Genomic DNA, 16943 nt, shown 5'->3' with positions numbered 1-16943 from the left:
AAGCTACCGTAGCTATAAAAACATAAAAGTTTATTTCTCCGGGTGGCTCTGATTCATGCAGTCACTTGGGTACTCAGGTTTCTTTCCCCTACTTGCCTCACCTTCCCCTTCGGTGTGGTTAAAGCGGGATCACAGGCACTGTTGATGTTCCAGCTCACAGGAAAGGGAAGAGAACAGTCTGGGCGTCGGCACGTGGCACTGCCGCTCACGTTCCGTGGACGAGAACTTGGTCCGTGGCTGCACCGAGCTGCGAGGGAGGCTGGGGACGCCGGGCTCCGGTTCTGTTATAGCAGCGGGACGGGATGGACCTGGGGAGGCGGCTGCCACTCTCAACGTCATACGTTTTCCTTTGCTCCCTCATCCATCCGTATGTGCCCCCGTAGGGCCAGGCCCTTCGCTGTAGGGGTCCTTGGCTGGGTGTCCTCAGGCAAGTGACTCAGCCTCCCTGATCCTCCGTGTCTTCATCCGTCAAATGAGCGGCCGTCTCCTGGCTTGTGGTGGGTTCAGGCCAGAACTTGGGGCCTGGGGGCGGGCCCAGAAGGCCTAGCTCCTCAGGGGTGGGCAGGAAGTGCTTCTCATACCCAGAGTCAAGCCGGGTGGAGGCCTGGGGGGGCTCCGCAACGGGGAGTGGTTCCATCTCCTCCACTTTCAGGATGGGGAAGTCCCCGAGGGGCTGAGCCTGAGGCATCTCCTGGGAAGAAACGAGACTGAGATACTGCCCCCCCCCCCCACTCTCCCCGCTCTGTTCCCACCCGCTCCCCACTCTCCCAGCACCCGCCACCCTTCCAGAGGGCCCAGGTAAGCCCGCCTTTTTGCTCACCTCCATGTGAGGCTGGCCAGAATTGCTATTGGCAGGATCAGGAACCTTCTCCCAGACCCAGCGGGGCAGTACCTTGTGCCGAAGGTGGAGGCACCTGGCAAGCAGGTAAGAGGGCAGGGAATCTAGGTGACCTGATACCCACGCCCAGGCTGCAGAGTCCGGGAGCGTCACAGAGCCCTGAGTGTCCCCTCACCATCGGCTCCCCCCACCCCGCCGCAAAGCTTAGCTCGGTCCAGCTGCCCTCCCCACCTGTGCAGAGACCCACCTGGCCGGCAGCCTCACCTTCCAGAGGTGGCCAGGCTCATACCACAGCCCATCAGGACCAAGCCCCACAGGAGAAAGACACCTGGCAGAACTTTCCACTTCAGGGTGTTATCTGAGGCCGAGGGACAGAAGAACATTTAGACACCAGGGATGGGGGAGGGATCAGGTATGGATCACGGATGGGGCAGGGCTTGGGTGCGGGAGGCAGGTAAGTGGGCGGGGCTTAGGAGTGGGTAAGGGCTAAGGGTGGGGGACATCTTGGGGTGGGAGGGAGGGTTGTGAACAAAACAGTCGTCAGGGATGGGCGAAAGGGTGAGACACACACACTGCCTGATAATCCAGAGTACTCTGCAGGATCAGAATGCCCCTGAGGCATCATCAATAACTACCCCCAAGTCAAAAGGTTGCTCACTCTCTGAAACCCCTATCTCCTTGAAATGGAGCAGGCCCCCTCCTGTGGTAGTCCCAACCCCAGCCCCTCTACCTGGTAGGTGAAGCCGGAGGCTGGGACCGGGTGGGCCCTGTCCTGCGATGGTGGATGCAGTCATCCACAGCTCACAAGGACCCCAGGGAAGGTCAGGCAGGGTGATGTTCCGGGCGCTGCCACTCACTGAAGGACACACCCAGAGAGGTTGGGGAGGCAGTCAAGTCCTACCTCAGGGCCTTTGCATGTGCTTTCTCTATGTCTGCAACACTCTCCCCAGATACCCACATGGCTCCAGCCTTCTTTGCTCAGATTTCACCTCCTCAGTGAGGTCCTCCCTGACCACAGGAAAGTTGGCTCCACAAGGAGCCTGGGTGGCTCAGCCAGTTAAGTGTCCAGCTCTTGGTTTCAGCTCAGGTCACAGTCTCATGGTTCCTGAGATCGAACCCCATGCTGGGCTCCACACTGACAGTGCAGAGCCTGCTTGGGATTCATTCTCTCTCTCTCTCTCTCTCTGCCCCTCCTCTGTGCTCGTTCTCTCTCTCTCTCAAAATAAATAAGTAAACTTTATTTTTATTTATTAAAAAAAATGTAATGTTTATTCATTTTTGAGAGAGACAGACAGAGCATGAGTGGGGGAGTGGCAGAGAGAGAGGGAGACACAGAATCTGAAGCAGGCTTCAGTCTCCGAGCTATCAGCACAGAGCCCGATGCGGGGCTCGAACTCATGAACCGCGAGTTCACGACCTGGGCCAAAGTCGGATGCTTAAACCGATTGAGCCACCCAGGCACCCAAAATAAATAAGTAAACTTAAAAAAAAGAAAGAAAGAAAGAAAAAAGAAAGCTCTACAAGGGCCATATTCCCAGCACCTAGATCAGTGCCTGGCACACAGAAAGCCCTCAAAAACGACATACATTTGAATAACTAGAAGAATGAATGAGCATCATATTCCTCACCTGCACATTGACCCAGTGAATAGAGATTCTCCCCAGATAAGGGGAAGACATGTGCACCTCCCAGAGCTATATTTGTCTACCTTTTTTTTTTTTTTTTTTTTTTAACTAAATTGTCTTTTTTGTTTTTAAGCTAAAAGAGGAAGTAGCTTTTTGGTTTGTTACAGGATAATAGGAGACATGAGCACGGAAAATGTCTAAGCTAAATCAGCAGGTGAAAAAAATAAAGTTGCAAAATATCACAGTCCTAAGAGATTCAGGGGCCCAACTATAGTCTGTAACATGGTATTTTATTTTATTTTGTTTTATTTTTTACGATTTAACATCGATTTATTTTTGAGAAGGAGAGACGGGGAGAGAATGAGCCGGGGAGGGGCCGAAAGAGGGAGACAGAGGGTCCGAAGCAGGCTCCACAATGTGAGCACAAAACCCGATGCGGGGCTCGAACTCAGGACCATGAGATCATGACGTGAGCGGAAATCAAAAGTCAGCCATTTAACTGGCTGAGCCACCCAGGCGCCCCGCCCTTTTTTTAAATGTTTATTTATTTTTGAGAGAGAGAGAGAGAGAGCACGAGCAGGGGAGGGGCAGAGGAAGAGGGAGACAGAGGATCCAAAGCGAGCTCTGCACTGACAGCAGAGAGTTCAATGCAGGGTTTGAACTCATGAACCACGAGATCATGACCTGAGCTGAAGTCAGATGCTTAACCAACTGAGCCACCCAGGTGCCCCAATACATGGTCCTCTTTTAAAAATAATCATAATACATACATGTGTATATATTTAATAACATATAAATATAAAAATGTAAGGGGTGCCTGGGTGGTTCAGTCGGTTTAGCATCTGACTCTTGATTTCAGTCCAGGTCATGATCCCAGGGTCATGGGATTGAAACCCACGCAGGCTCTGCACTGAGCACAGGGCCTGCTTAAGATTCTCTCTCTCTCTCTCTCTCTCTCTCTCTCTCTCTCTCCCCCTTTACCCTTGTGCCTTGTCTGCACCCTCTCTCTAAAATTAAAACAAATTTTTTTTTAATTTTTTTTTAACGTTTATTTTTGAGACGAAGAGAGACAGAGCGTGAATGGGGGAGGGTCAGAGAGAGAGGGAGACACAGAATCGGAAGCAGGCTCCAGGCTCTGGGCCGTCAGCCCAGAGCCCAACGCGGGGCTCGAACCCATGGACCGCGAGATCATGACCTGAGCTGAAGTCGGACCCTTAACCGACTGAGCCACCCAGGTGCCCCAAAACAATTTTTTTTTAAATCTAACGATGGATACATACTTGAAATAAAAATCACACATAACCCTGTGACCCTGTTGACATGGTACACAATTTCTTTCCATATTTGCACCTCTGCTTTGCTCAGTGCTGGGTTTCTTTTGCAGAAATGGAACCATCTCTTGGAGTTTTGTCATCTTTTTATCTTTTTCGCTTAATAAAACATGACAGGCATCTCTCAATGTCAATAAATATAGATCAAAGTCTTCATTTTTAATGGCCAAATGGCAGTTCGTTATATTGATAGCCACAGGATTATTGTCCACTAGGGAGCTGAGGACACCCTGTTATTTTCCCAGGGGCTGAGAGGGAACCAAGGGGCCAATCTGGGGACAAGAGTTGGGTAGACTGATGGGTGGGTCTTGTGGGGGCTAGGAGCAGGGGACAGGGGCAGGGAAGCTCACCATTCATGCAGACGGAAGGCCCGGTCCCGCTCTGTGAGCACAAGGTGTAGTGGGTGAGATGGCCCCGAAGTTGGCGCCTTGGGACCTCTCCCCATGCTATGGCGGGGGTTCCTGGCGGGGTGTCCTGGAGTCGCCAAAGTGTTGGTCCTGCTAAGGGCACTGGGGAGGAAGCCAGGGGTCAAGGTTTGTCACGGTTCTAGAGGGTTCCACCATTCTCCAGCCCCACCGCTTACCTAGTTCCTCTCTGAACCTCCAGACTGAGGGGGCAGAGGCCAAGCCGCAAGGAGAGACTGCTGTCACCGTGATTCGGTAGGGGACCCCTCCTTCAAACTCCCCTGGTGGGTGGAGGCACAAAGACAGAGTTGGCACCCCCTCCACTACTCAGTCCCTACCCAGTAGGCGTCTTCATTTGGGTCTCCTGAAGGACATGCTGAGAGAAATATTTGGGTAAAAGTAATTTTCCTGGGTGGTAGCCCCACAGAACACCACCAGGGCGGCTGGGAAGTGAAATAGGGAAAGAGAGGCAGCCCTCCAGTAAATGACGAGAACAATTTCCCAATGTAGGCAATGGAAATGCAACCCCGCCGGCGACCTCTGGGAGGCAGCAGAGAGCACATGCCTGAGAGCCAACCCACCCGCGGAGGGAGGAAGCTGGGGTATGTATCCACCAACCCTTACCAGTAATCGGTGGAGGGCTGCATCTGATGGGACTTAATTCCCAAGCACTTCCAGCCGGCTGCTTAGGCAGGCGAAATGCTTCAGTGACCAGAAAAAGGCTTCAGGGCAAAGGAAATGCAGGTGCCGGAGGCTGGCAGACGGTCAAAACACCGGGCTACGGGTGGGGTGGCTCTGACGCCACCCATCATGGTAGGTGAGGCTCCTGAGGTCCCTTCTCAAAGCCTACGGCTGCTGCATGGCCTTCCCCAGATGGGAATTTTCCAAAATCGGGGCTCCTCCTCTTTTCTCCATACATACTATGGTCCTCGGGACTCTGTCCTTCCTAAATTTTTCACTCAATGCCTCCCTCTCATGCTCTCCCAAGTCCTTTACACCAAGGATGGGCTCCCCAGCACCACATCCCAGCCCAGAACTCATAGCAAGCCCCAGACCTGAGTATCCAACAGCCCCATGGACAGCTCCATTTGGATGAACATCTCCAACAAAACATATCCAAGCGGATGCCCAAAATTCTGCCCAGGACTCCCCAGTCAGAACCTGCCTGCTTCTCTCCCCTTCCTCACTTCCCACGTGGTCCAGCCCTCACCCCTTCCCAGTCCACTCCCCCCAAGAGCAGCCAAAGGGCACCTGTGAGCAACCGAGTCAGGGCATATCCATTCTTGCTCCTACCTCACTCGGGATAAACCCAAGTCCTTGTAACCCACCAGGCTTTGCACAATTTGCCTGTCACCTCCCTGCCCTCACCTCCTCCCCCTCTCTCCCCTCATGCATTCTACTCCTGCCACACCGGCCTCCTCGCTGTTCTTCTAACATATCAGGCACATTCCTGCCTCTGGGCCCTTGCGCTGTCTGTTCCCTCTTGCTTTTCCCTCAGACATCCTCACAGCTCCCTCTCTCACCTCCTTCGGGTGTCGGTTCAAATGTGGCTTTTCCACAAAGGCCTTTTCTAACCTTTCTTTCTTTCTTTTTTTTTTTTTTTTTTAATTTTTTTTTTCAACGTTTATTTATTTTTGGGACAGAGAGAGACAGAGCATGAACGGGGGAGGGGCAGAGAGAGAGGGAGACACAGAATCGGAAACAGGCTCCAGGCTCCGAGCCATCAGCCCAGAGCCCGACGCAGGGCTCGAACTCACGGACCGCGAGATCGTGACCTGGCTGAAGTCGGACGCTCAACCGACTGAGCCACCCAGGCGCCCCATCTAACCTTTCTTTCTAAAATAGCAGTGCTCCCTCCTCCCCTTTACTATGTTTTATTTCCCCCCCCCCCCCCAATTACACTGTCCGTGTATTTGCTTTGTTGTTTGTTTGTTTCATTGGCTGCTCACCCATAAGAAAGTCAGCTCCATGACGATGGGGATGTTGCCGAGAGGGAGGGTAGTGTGACGGCTCAGGGTTTGGCTTCAGGGGCCTGATAATGTGGTTCAACTCCTGGTTCTACCACCTATTTGCCGTGTGGTCCCGGGCAAGTTGCTTAACCTCCCTGGGCCTTTTTCTTCACCTATACCTCGGGCACGATAATAACAGAGGCCTACTTTATAAGGCAGTTTGAATCATTTAATGCTTACGGTAAATGCCAACAGACATCCGCGGCTCTCACTGCACACCAGTGTCCCACACACGGCCTGGCCCACAGTGAGCGGTCGGAGAATACCGCATGCATGAATTAATGAGACTTTAAACGTAACATTCTCTCCTGCAGGCCCACTCATCAGTCCGCTATGCAAGCGCTGAGACGGGAACCCCGGTGTCCCCGGGCCTCACCTGGCAATAGCGCTCTGAGGTTCTCAGGGGGAAGCCGGATCCAGTTGAGGGCGTCCAGGGGATCCCCGTCCCGGGCCCAGTCCACCACGTGCTCCTGCAACTCCCCAGACCCCCGCTGCCAAGTCACCAGCAGTTCCGGGCTCCCGGCCACGCTCCTGACCACCACGCCATGGGGGGCAGCACTTGGACCTGGACGGGGGAGGAGTCTCAGCGGTCCACGCTAGGAGGCCCCGCCTCCCTCTCAGGGGCGGGGCGGGGCGGGGGCGGGGCAGATCCAGAGCCTCTTACCCAAGCAGGCCAAAGAAAGGTTCGTGAGAGGCTTCCAGCTCGTGGCATTGACGGTGGACAGCCCAACCCACCCCGCCTGGCTGGGGATGGAGAAGTTGCAGCAGGCAGCCGTCTTCCGGATCAGCTCCTGACCTTTAATCTGGAACCAGACTTTATAGCTCATCCGCACGCAGTGGCCCGGGGCCTGAAGGCCGACAGGAAAAAGGTGTTAGTTACTATCTCCCATTTGCCAGGCACACGCTGTGGCTGTGGGTCTCCGTGAGGTCCGCCTGACAAAGCAGTCCGTGGACTGTTTCTGCCAGCTCCGTGTTACGGATGAAGCAACGGAGCCTCTAGGGGGCTCTGTGGCACAGGTGAAATTAGAATACAGTTCCAGGGCCCCAACTAGGGTGAAGTGGGGGGTGAGGCCCTCGCCTCGGGTGCAAAAGTTGAAGGAGAGGATAGGGAAAACCCAGCAATCAAGAAAAATTCTATTCTACTCCATCACAATGAAGGCCAAACAACCCATGACAAACAAAATTTCAAGATTTTAAGGACAGACAGGATCTGCCCCTGCACTTGTATGGCCCTGCCTTACTCTTTCATCGTAATCTGTGTCCTGCGTGGCTCTTTGGGATTTAAAAATCCCCGCTGTTGTACAGAGGGGAGGGAATGTGGAGCAAAGAGGACCGCAGCCTCCAGGATCGTGGCTCTGGGGAAGTCTGTGAGCATTTTTGGTTGCCTCAATGACTGGTATTGTTTTTTATGTTTGTTTCTTTGTTTTGAGAGCGTGCATGTGCATGTGAGTAGGGGAGGGGCAGAGAGAGAGAGAGAGAGAGAGAGAGAGAGAATCCCAAGCGGGTTCCACTCTGTCAGCGAAGAGCCCCACATGGGGCTCGACCCCATGAACTGTGAGATCATGACCTGAGCCGAAATGTGATTGGTATTTGATGGGCAAGAGCCAGGGATGTAACACTGTCCTGGAAACAAAAAACTGCCCCTTGACCATTGTGGCTTTAGAATGCCATCCCCACTGGAAACTTCCGTAGATGAAAAGCCTATCTAATAATGTTAACTGTTCCTACAACGAAACTCCTTCTTTAAAAAGATGCTTATTTACTTTTGAGAGAGAAAGAGAGAGAGAGAGCAGGGGAGGGGCAGAGAGAGAGACACACACACACAGAATCCGAAGCAAGCTCTAGGCTCCAAGCTGTCAGCCCAGAGCCTGACTCGGGGCTGAACCCACAAACCATGAGATCATGACCTGGGCTGAAGTTGGATGCTTAGCCGACTGAGCCACCCAGGTGCCCCTAGAAGCAAACTCCTTTTGTTTGTTTGTTTGTTTTTTTTTTTTTTTTTTAATTTTTTTTTTCCAATGTTTATTTATTTTTGGGACAGAGAGAGACAGAGCATGAACGGGGGAGGGGCAGAGAGAGAGGGAGACACAGAATGGGAAACAGGCTCCAGGCTCCGAGCCATCAGCCCAGAGCCTGATGCGGGGCTCGAACTCACGGACCGCGAGATCGTGACCTGGCTGAAGTCGGACGCTTAACCGACTGTGCCACCCAGGCGCCCCTGTTTGTTTGTTTTAAATGTTTTTTTAACGTTTATTTATTTTTGAGACAGAGAGAGACAGAGCTTGAATGGGGGAGGGGCAGAGAGAGAGGGAGACACAGAATCGGAAGCAGGCTCCAGGCTCCAAGCCATCAGCCCGGAGCCTGACGCGGGGCTCGAACCCACGGGCCGCGAGATCGTGACCTGAGCTGAAGTCGGACGCTTAACCAACTGAGCCACCCAGGCGCCCCTCCTTTTGATGTATAAAGACAAAACCTTGGGGGGGCCTGGTGTGAATGCTCACTGAACTTTTAAATATTCAGAATATGGGGATTTCTAGGCAGTTTTTTATTATCAATTCCCAGTACAGTCTGTGTTCTAATTAGAGAATTCTTTAATGTGCCCTGCATCACCTCACCCCTTTGAAGCCCCTGGAAACTGGCTCTATGGCCTGGTATGCAGTTGATTTTGGTAAATGTCTTAATTGTACATGGAAGAAAGGCATGTTCTGACATTTCCTATGTGAGTCTATTAGGTTGTTTGCTAATCACATGCTCAGATATTCTAGATCTTGACTTGTTTTTCATCTATTATGAAATTACTGATAGGAGTGTGTTAAACTCTCCCACAATGGTTGTGGATTCATATATTTCTCCTTGTAGTTCTGTCAATTTTTGCTATATGTATTTTAAAGCCATATTATTAGGTACATATAGTTTTAGTACTCATATCATATAGGTGAACTGAATTGTTGCCGTCATGTAGCTACCTTATTTCCCCTTCATTTTCTTCTTCCTTCCCTTCCTCCCCCTCCCTTCCCTTCCCTTTTTTTCTTTTCTTTTCTTTTTCTTTTCTTTCTTTCTTTTTCTTTCTTTCTTTTCTTTCTTTCCCTCCCTCCCTCTCTCCCTTTTTCTTCTTTCTTTCTTCCTTCCTTCCTTCCTTCCTTTCTTCTTTCTCTTTCTTGTGTTTATTTATTTTTGAGAGAGAGAGGGAGAGAGAGGGAGACAGAGGATCCAAAGCGGGCTCTGCACTGACAGCAGAGAGCCCAATGAGGGCTCAAACTCATGAACCACGAGATCATGACCTGAGCTGAAGCCAGACGTTTAACCAACTGAGCCACGCAGGGGCCCCTCCCCTTCACTTTCTACTGAATGTTACAATCAGAACTCTTTATCATATTTTTTTAAAAACATGACTATAGGGGTGCCTGGGTGGCTCAGTTGGTTAAGCCTCTGACTTCAGCTCAGGTCATGATCTCATGGTTTGTGAGTTTAAGCCCCACGTCGCATTCTGTGCTGACAGCTCAGAGCGTGGAGCCTACTTCGGATTCTGTGTCTCCCTCTCTTTCTTCCCCTCTCCTGCTCATGCTGTCTCTCGCTCTCTCTCTCTCTCTCAAAAATAAACATTTTAAAATTTAATATAAAATAAAAGAATGTATTAAAAATTAATATTAGGGACACCTGGGTGGCTCAATTAAGCATCTAATTTTGCCTCAGGTCATGATCTCACATTTGTGAGTTTAAGCCCCGCATCATGCTTGCTGCTGTCAGCGTGGAGCACTCTTCAGATCCTCTGTCTCTGTCTCTGTCTCTCTCTGGCCCTATTCGGATCGTGCTGTCTCTCTCAAAAAAAAAAAAAAAAAATTAATATTAGACCATGTGGCCTAAGAGGGTTATGGGCCCTGCTGTTTTGTTCCTCTGCCATATTTACTGTGCACCAGGGCCTAGCGACGCCTGGAACATCGTAGGTGCTCAACAGATTGGGAGCAGTGGGGATGGGTTTCTGTCCTCTCCTAACGCCACTTCCATACTAGCACCGGGGCCCTGGCACACTGTGCTGTATTTTATGGAGCTGAGCCTACTCTTGCTTTCAAACCTTTGCACCTGCTGTTCCCCCCGGCCTGCACCCACCTTTCATGTCTCAGCTCAGACCTCCTAGAAGTAGCTGATGTTGGGGGAGGCTTGCCCTAAGCCAGGACCTCTCTGAGCATCCCTCCCCGCCCCCCACCGCAAAGCCTTGAGGTCACCTCAAGTAGGCAGCATCCGCATCGTCACCTCTGTCTTGTCCACGTGGTTGTTATTTGGGGCTTCCTGACATGCGCAGGGAAATGGGACGGAGCCCCACAGCTCACCTTCCACAGAAGCAGGGCTTCCTGTGTGCCCGCTGTCCCGCAGACATTCCCCGATATCCATACGTCTTTTGGAGTTGCCAAGGAGGAGGAAAGGGGGTACGAGTGAGAGAGGCACGGTGGTACAGACTTCCGGGAGGGGAGACGAGGGTGTCGGGCAAGCCTGGAGAGCCTCACCAGAGGGCGGCGTCTGGAAGGACAGAACGGGGCTCCGGTGGCCCCACAGACCCTCTTCGTTCTCCATTCGGCAGCGGCCGTACACCCGATAGCCAGTGGCTAGCTCCAGGTCCTGGATCTCAACGGGGGTCAGGGGTATGGACTTCACTTCTGGCTCCAGCTGGCGGAGAGACAGGGAAGAGCAGTGAAGCCGAGGGCTGAGTTGCGAGTATCTGACCTGGTATCTCCGCAGGGTCCAACTGCCCTCTGCTTTGCACAAGACCAAGGGGACTCCCAGGACACAGGCCTTTTGGGTTTGACATTGGGACAATCCCCAGCAAAAAGAGGAGACAAATTGGCCACTCTATGGCTCATGTACAGCAGTAGGTAGTAGTAAACTCTGTTATTCTCCCCCTTTTACAGTTGAGGAAAACTGAGGCCCTGGAGAGGGGGAAGTGCCTTGCCCAAGGTCACAAAGCAGGTGGGTGCTGGAGATGAGAGTCATAGCCAGGCAGTCAGATTCCAAAGTCTGCCTCTCAGCATTGCTCTGAATCGCATGAATAATCACAATGACAACTTTCTTCAATATTGCAATGTTTTGCATGAGGCGCCTGAGACAACTGGTGATCCCCAATATCCATTCTCCCCTTTTTCCTTTGGAAATAGAAGCCCTGAGTATCAGTGGGGAACATGGCTGTCAAGACTGAGGACTACATTTCCCAGCCTCCCTTACAATCAGGTGGGACCACGTGACCGTGTCCTGGCCAATGAGATATGAGAGGAAATGATCCTGGCAACTTCTGTGTTGTACAAAGTGCATGGGCGGGTCCCCCAACTCCTTCTGGGGGTCTCCTCGATCTAGGGTTCTCTTCCATTTTCTTGCTGTGCGAGCTTGGTAAGGTGCTTAGCTTCTCTGAGGTTGGCTTCCCCGACTGTGAAACAGATATCGTAAAAGCATCTGCTATAAAGGAAAGTTGGGAGGGACTCATCAAGATAATCTGTGCAATTAGCCTGGGACCTGATGATGCCCAGCAGGTGCTCAGAAATGTCAGCTGCCTTTATTAATTATTTTTTAGTGTTTATTTAAACCAAGCCTTGCTCCTCATCTGTAAAGCGAGTAGGTATAAAAGGCATCTACCTCGGGGCGCCTGGGTGGCTCCGTCGGTTAAGTGTCCGACTTCAGCTCAGGTCATGATCTCGTGGTCTGTGAGTTCCGGCCCTGCATCGGGCTCTGTGCTGACAGCTCAGAGCCTGGAGTCTGCTTCGGATTCTGTGTCTCCCTCTCTCTCTGGCCCTTCCCCCCTACTCTCTCTAAAATAAATAAACATTAAAAAAAAAAAAAAAGGCATCTACCTCAAAGAGTTCTTGTAAGGGTTCAATAAAGAGCCTAGAATAGTGCCTGGCACACAGCAGACGCTTTCTAAATGTCTTCTGTTATTTTAAGGTTAATGTAAGCTATCGGAGGGCTTCTTTGCATTCACAAAAAGGCTGGAGGAAGTTTACTGAGTTTCTCAAAATTCCCAAGTGGAGTTTGGATTGGGACTGCATGAAATTTGAGATTATTTGGTGGGGCGGGGTGTGATTTTTTTTTAGCTGAACAAGATGCAACATACAGGCCTTTTGTGTGAGATGGGGACAGACTCCAGGAACAAGTGAGGAACGGGTTCTGGGCTGGGTCTCTGATTTGGGGATGATGCCTTGGACCCTGCCTGGAGTAGGGTGGGGGAAGAGGGGCCCCTGACACTCACCAGAGTCCAGGCAGTCCCCTGGCATCTTTGATAGTAGAACTGGCAGACCAGGACCTTGTGGGGTGGCCACACCGGCGGGGCCCAATGGACAGTGGCCTCCAAGGGGTCATCCTCTGAAAAGTCGACGTCAGGGTAGAGCCGGGGGGCATCCGGCTTCACTGAGGAAGGAGAGGCCGGAACGTATTTAGCCGGGGTCTCCAGGACCACCCCCCCCCCCCCACAGCACGCCCCCACCCCCCATCCCCCCTGTTACTTCGGGTTTCCAGGTTCACGAAGACTGGGGGCCAGAGAGGCTGGCCGGCCTCGGTACCCCAGACAAGCAGTTCATCAGACATGGTAAGCTGTTCCCGCGGAATGGTCACCCAGCTCTGCCCAGTGGGCACTGTCACAGTCCACGTTCTGTTGGGATGGCTGTGAGGAGAGATGTGGGGGAAGGGGGGTATAGATTGGGTTGGGGCCAAAGCCATCATGATAACTGCTCTGCCTGGGTTCAAATCCCAGCTTTGCTGCTTCAGGGCTGTGTGACCTTGAGCAAATGGCTTCACTTCTCTGTGCCTCAGTTTCCTCATCTACAAAATGAGGGTGACAGAAGCGCCTGCCGAAGGGCGGAAGAGCGAGGGGAATCAATGAGGTAAGACGTGGAATGTATTACCACATATGTTTAGAACATGAACCGCGTGGTAATACGTGGAACGTTTAGAACAGCATTGGCGGGGGGGGGGGGGGGGCACCTGGGTGGCTCAGTCGGTTAAGCGTCCGACTCTTGGATCCTGCTCAGGTCATGATCTCACGGTTCCTGTGTCCGAGCCCCACACTGGGCTCTGCACTTGATAGGGCAGAGCCTGCCTGGGATTCTCTCTCTCCCCCTTTCTCTGCCCCTCCCCTGCTCGAGCTGTCTCTTTCTCTCTCCAAATAAATAAATAAGCTTAAAAAACAAACCAAAACAGCAGTGGGTGCCCACTACAAGCCACGTGAGCATTGCTCGTTGCATTTATTGAGCACCTACTTCCAGGCGGGCACATTTACACTTATGCAACGGTACAGTCAGCAAATCCATATTGTGCCAGGCCCTGCTGTGGGAGCTGGGGACAGGACTGGGACCAGAGCGGGCCAGGACCCGGCTCTCTAGAGCTGCTCCTCCAGTAGGGGGGAGGCCAACAAGAAACACATAAATATATAATCGATGGTGGTTATACGCGATACACAGAACAATCATCTGGGTGGAGAGGATACAGTGCGGTGATGTGGTGAGGAAAGACAGTGCTATTTTAAGCAGGGTGGTCAGGAGCCTCTCTCAGAGGTGGAGACCTTTGAACAAAGGCCCGGAGGATATGAGGGCGGGGCCGTGCAGTATAGGGTGGTGGTGGGCGGGGGAGGGGAAGCGTTTTTTAGGAAGAATAGGCAGTCGGTGCAAAGGCCTCGAGGTCAACTGACCGGTGTGTTTGAGGAACGGCAAGGAAGCCCGCGTGGCAGGGGTGCAACGAGGGAGGTGGACAGATGCGCCCTGACTCAGGTGTCCACGGGCGCCCTCTGGCTGCTGTGGCGGAGAACACGCCGGGAGGGCGCAAACCGGAGCCCAGGAAGGAGGTGGGGACTGCGTGGTCCCGGCTCTGCTGGCCAGGATGGGGGCTAGACCAGGGTGGGTGCTGGGGAAGGAGAGAGAGCCAGATTCTGGATACTGGAGAAGGTGGAGCCGGCAAGGCTCGCTGACAGGTCAGAGGTGGGTGACAGAGCGGCGCTGGGGATATCCTGAAGGATTAGGTTGCAAAGATGCAAAAACGAGGCCTTCATAAAACAGCAACAACAACAAAAACACAGGCGCTCGTGAAGATGCGGAGAAACCGTAGCCCTCCTACTGGAATGGAAAATGTTACAGCTGCTGCAGAAAACAGTTGGGCCGTTTCTCAGTTAAACCCAGAATTGCTGTGCGACCCGGCAACTCCACCCCTATGCATGGACCCCAAAGAATGGAACACAGGGACTCAAACGCTTGTAGGTGTATGTTCCTAACGGTGCTAGTCACAGTTCCCAAAAGGGGGAAACAAACTAAATGGCCATCAACAGATGAATGGAGGGGCGCCTGGGTGGCGACTCTTGATTTTGGCTCAGGTCATGATCTCACAGTTTGTGGGGTTGAGCCCCGAACCGGGCTCTGCACTGACAGTGCAGAGCCTATTTGGGATTGTCTTTCTCCGTCTCTCTCTGCCCCTGTCCCACTCACTCTCTCTGTCTCTCTCAAAATAAATAATAAGCTTAAAAAAGAAACCAAACAGATGAGTGGATATGCAAAATGTGGTCCATCCTTACAGTGGAATATTATTCAGCCATAAAAAGGAACGGTGTTCTGACTCATGCTACAACATGGATGAACCTCAAAACCCGCTAAGTGAGGGGCGCCTGGGTGGCTCAGTCGGTTAAGCCTCTGACTTCGGCTCAGGTCATGAGTTCGAGCCGGACATCAGGTTCTGGGCGGACAGCTCGGAGCCTGGAGCCTGCTTCGGATTCTGCGTCTCCTTCTCTCTCTGCCCCTCCCCTGCTTGCACTCTGTCTCTCTCCCTCTCTCTCAAAAATGAACAAACTTAAAAAAAAAAAAAAAAACAACATGCTAAGTAAAAGAAGCCACACACAAAAGGCCACATAGTGTATATTCCTTTTATATGAAATGTTCAGAACCAGTAAACCCACAGAGACAGAAAGTGGGATGGCGGTGACGGGGACCGGTGGGGAGCACGATAGGGAGCGGACTGTTCGTGGGATGGAACTTCCTTTTGGGGTGATGAGAATGTTCTGGAAGTAGAGAAGGTGGTTGCACAACACTGTGAATGTACCAAACGCCACTGGATTGTTCGCTTTGAAATGGTTAACTTTGTGTTATGTGAATTTCGCCTCCTTAAAAAAGGGGGGGACCTTCTCCGACTGCCCCCTCTTAAACCGAGGGGGCTTAAACCTAGGCCCCTCTGGAAAGGAACGGTGGGGACGGCTGCCCAACGATGTGAATGTACCGAATGCCACCGAACACTTAAAAATGGCTGAGAAAAAAAGATGGTATAATTTGATAGGACTATTTTACCATCCTTAAAAAGGCAACAGCCCCTCCCCAACCAGTGGTTCCCACCTTTCCATGCCCCTTTGACGCCTCCCTCACTTAGCCAAATTCGACATGAATTGGAGTTTACAGGTGTGATTCATCATGAAGCAACCCAGGTCTCCCCCCTTCAACTGTGACTTCCACGAGGTCCAGGCTGTCGGTCGGCCTCTTTCACTGCGGCATCCCCAGCACCAGACCAGATCCTTTTTATACGCTCAGAGAAGTTAAGCTACTTGCCTAAGGTCACACAGCAATAAAAACCAGCTTCTAATTATTAAGCAACTTCTCTTGGCCAGTGCCTAACTCGTTGAACCCTCAAAGCCAAAGCTGGGAGGCAGGTCCCTTTATTCTGGCCATTTGGTGAGGGAGGAAAGAGAGGCTCAGAGAGGGAAAGTGACTGCTTTAGGGTCGCACAGCAAGGAAATGCACAACCTGGAATCAAAGAAAGGGCTTGAGAGTGGGGGGGGAGGGGTCCTCTCAACTGAGTATGCTGGGACCTGACTGGCCACCCTTCCAAAGCCTCAGTTTCCCCACGTCAGCCGGTTGTACTCACTACTTCTGGCTCTGGAGGTGCAGCGTGGAGGGGGCTGCCAGATCCCCAAGAGGTCCCCAAGAGCAGTTCAAGTCGCCCAAGGGTCCAACTCCATAGCACTGCAGTGGCCCGGGACTTCCTGGAGAGGGAGGTGGGAGGGTCCCAGGGAAGAGGGTCAATTCTCCCAGCCGCCTGCACATCCCAGAACCTGAACTTCCCCCGGACTTCTGCCAACTGGGGAGGGCGATCCAGGGTCCCTGCCGGAGGCGAGCAGTAGGAAGGGGGCGCTGGATACCCCTCCCCAGGCTTTGGGCATAACTACTCCACTCCCTCTGCCAGCCACATCCTGTTGCCAACCCAAGAGCCTCCACCCCGCCCCCGGGCCTCGGGCTCCCACCTCGCTGCCGACCCCCGTTCCCCCGCTGCCCTCTTGGCGCGGTCCCCGCCCCAGGAGGTGCAGAGAGGCGGCGGTCGTTCCGCAAACTTGCCGTGCACCCGGAGGCTTTGCGCCCCCGGGGCGAGCGCGGCGCCAGAGCGCCCGACACGAGCTCGCTCCAGAACTCACCCTGGGGTCGACTCCGGTGGCACAGCAGCGACAACAGAGGCAGCAGCACCAGCTCCGGCCGCGGCCGGAAGGGAGCGGCCCGGGCCCCTCGCATGGCGCTCCCCCTACCGCGCCCCGAGTCCGGCCGGCCCTGCCCGGCCCTGCCCGGCCCTGCCCTGCCCGGCGCGGCAGCGCCGCTCGCCTCGCTCTCCGGGTCCGGCACCCAGGCGGCCACGGGAAGCGCCCCTCCCCTCCCAGCCGCCTCCGCACCTTGCGCTCCGGGTCCCCGCCCCTTCCCGGTGGCGGAAAGTCCCCAGCGGCGCAGGCTGGGGCTGTCGAGAGG

General features: G+C 53.1%; 1 protein-coding gene across 1 annotated transcript; it reads right to left on the bottom strand.

Moving 5' to 3' along the window:
- Positions 1 to 9: 9 nt before the first annotated feature.
- IL27RA (interleukin 27 receptor subunit alpha) lies at positions 10 to 16873 on the bottom strand. The gene is given in 15 exon segments (XM_045492226.1): positions 10 to 527; positions 530 to 691; positions 821 to 914; positions 1103 to 1196; positions 1569 to 1694; positions 4145 to 4303; positions 4378 to 4479; positions 6584 to 6772; positions 6872 to 7055; positions 10536 to 10600; positions 10710 to 10869; positions 12437 to 12594; positions 12690 to 12847; positions 16078 to 16195; positions 16622 to 16873. Coding segments are annotated over 15 exon segments (1887 nt in total). The 5' UTR covers positions 16716 to 16873; the 3' UTR covers positions 10 to 503.
- Between the last annotated feature and the right edge of the window lie 70 nt (positions 16874 to 16943).

Source organism: Leopardus geoffroyi, chromosome A2 (assembly GCF_018350155.1).
Source record: "Leopardus geoffroyi isolate Oge1 chromosome A2, O.geoffroyi_Oge1_pat1.0, whole genome shotgun sequence".
Lineage (NCBI taxonomy): Eukaryota > Metazoa > Chordata > Mammalia > Carnivora > Felidae > Leopardus > Leopardus geoffroyi.
Note: the sequence above shows the minus strand (reverse complement) of the source record. Positions and strands in the feature narration are given on the sequence as shown.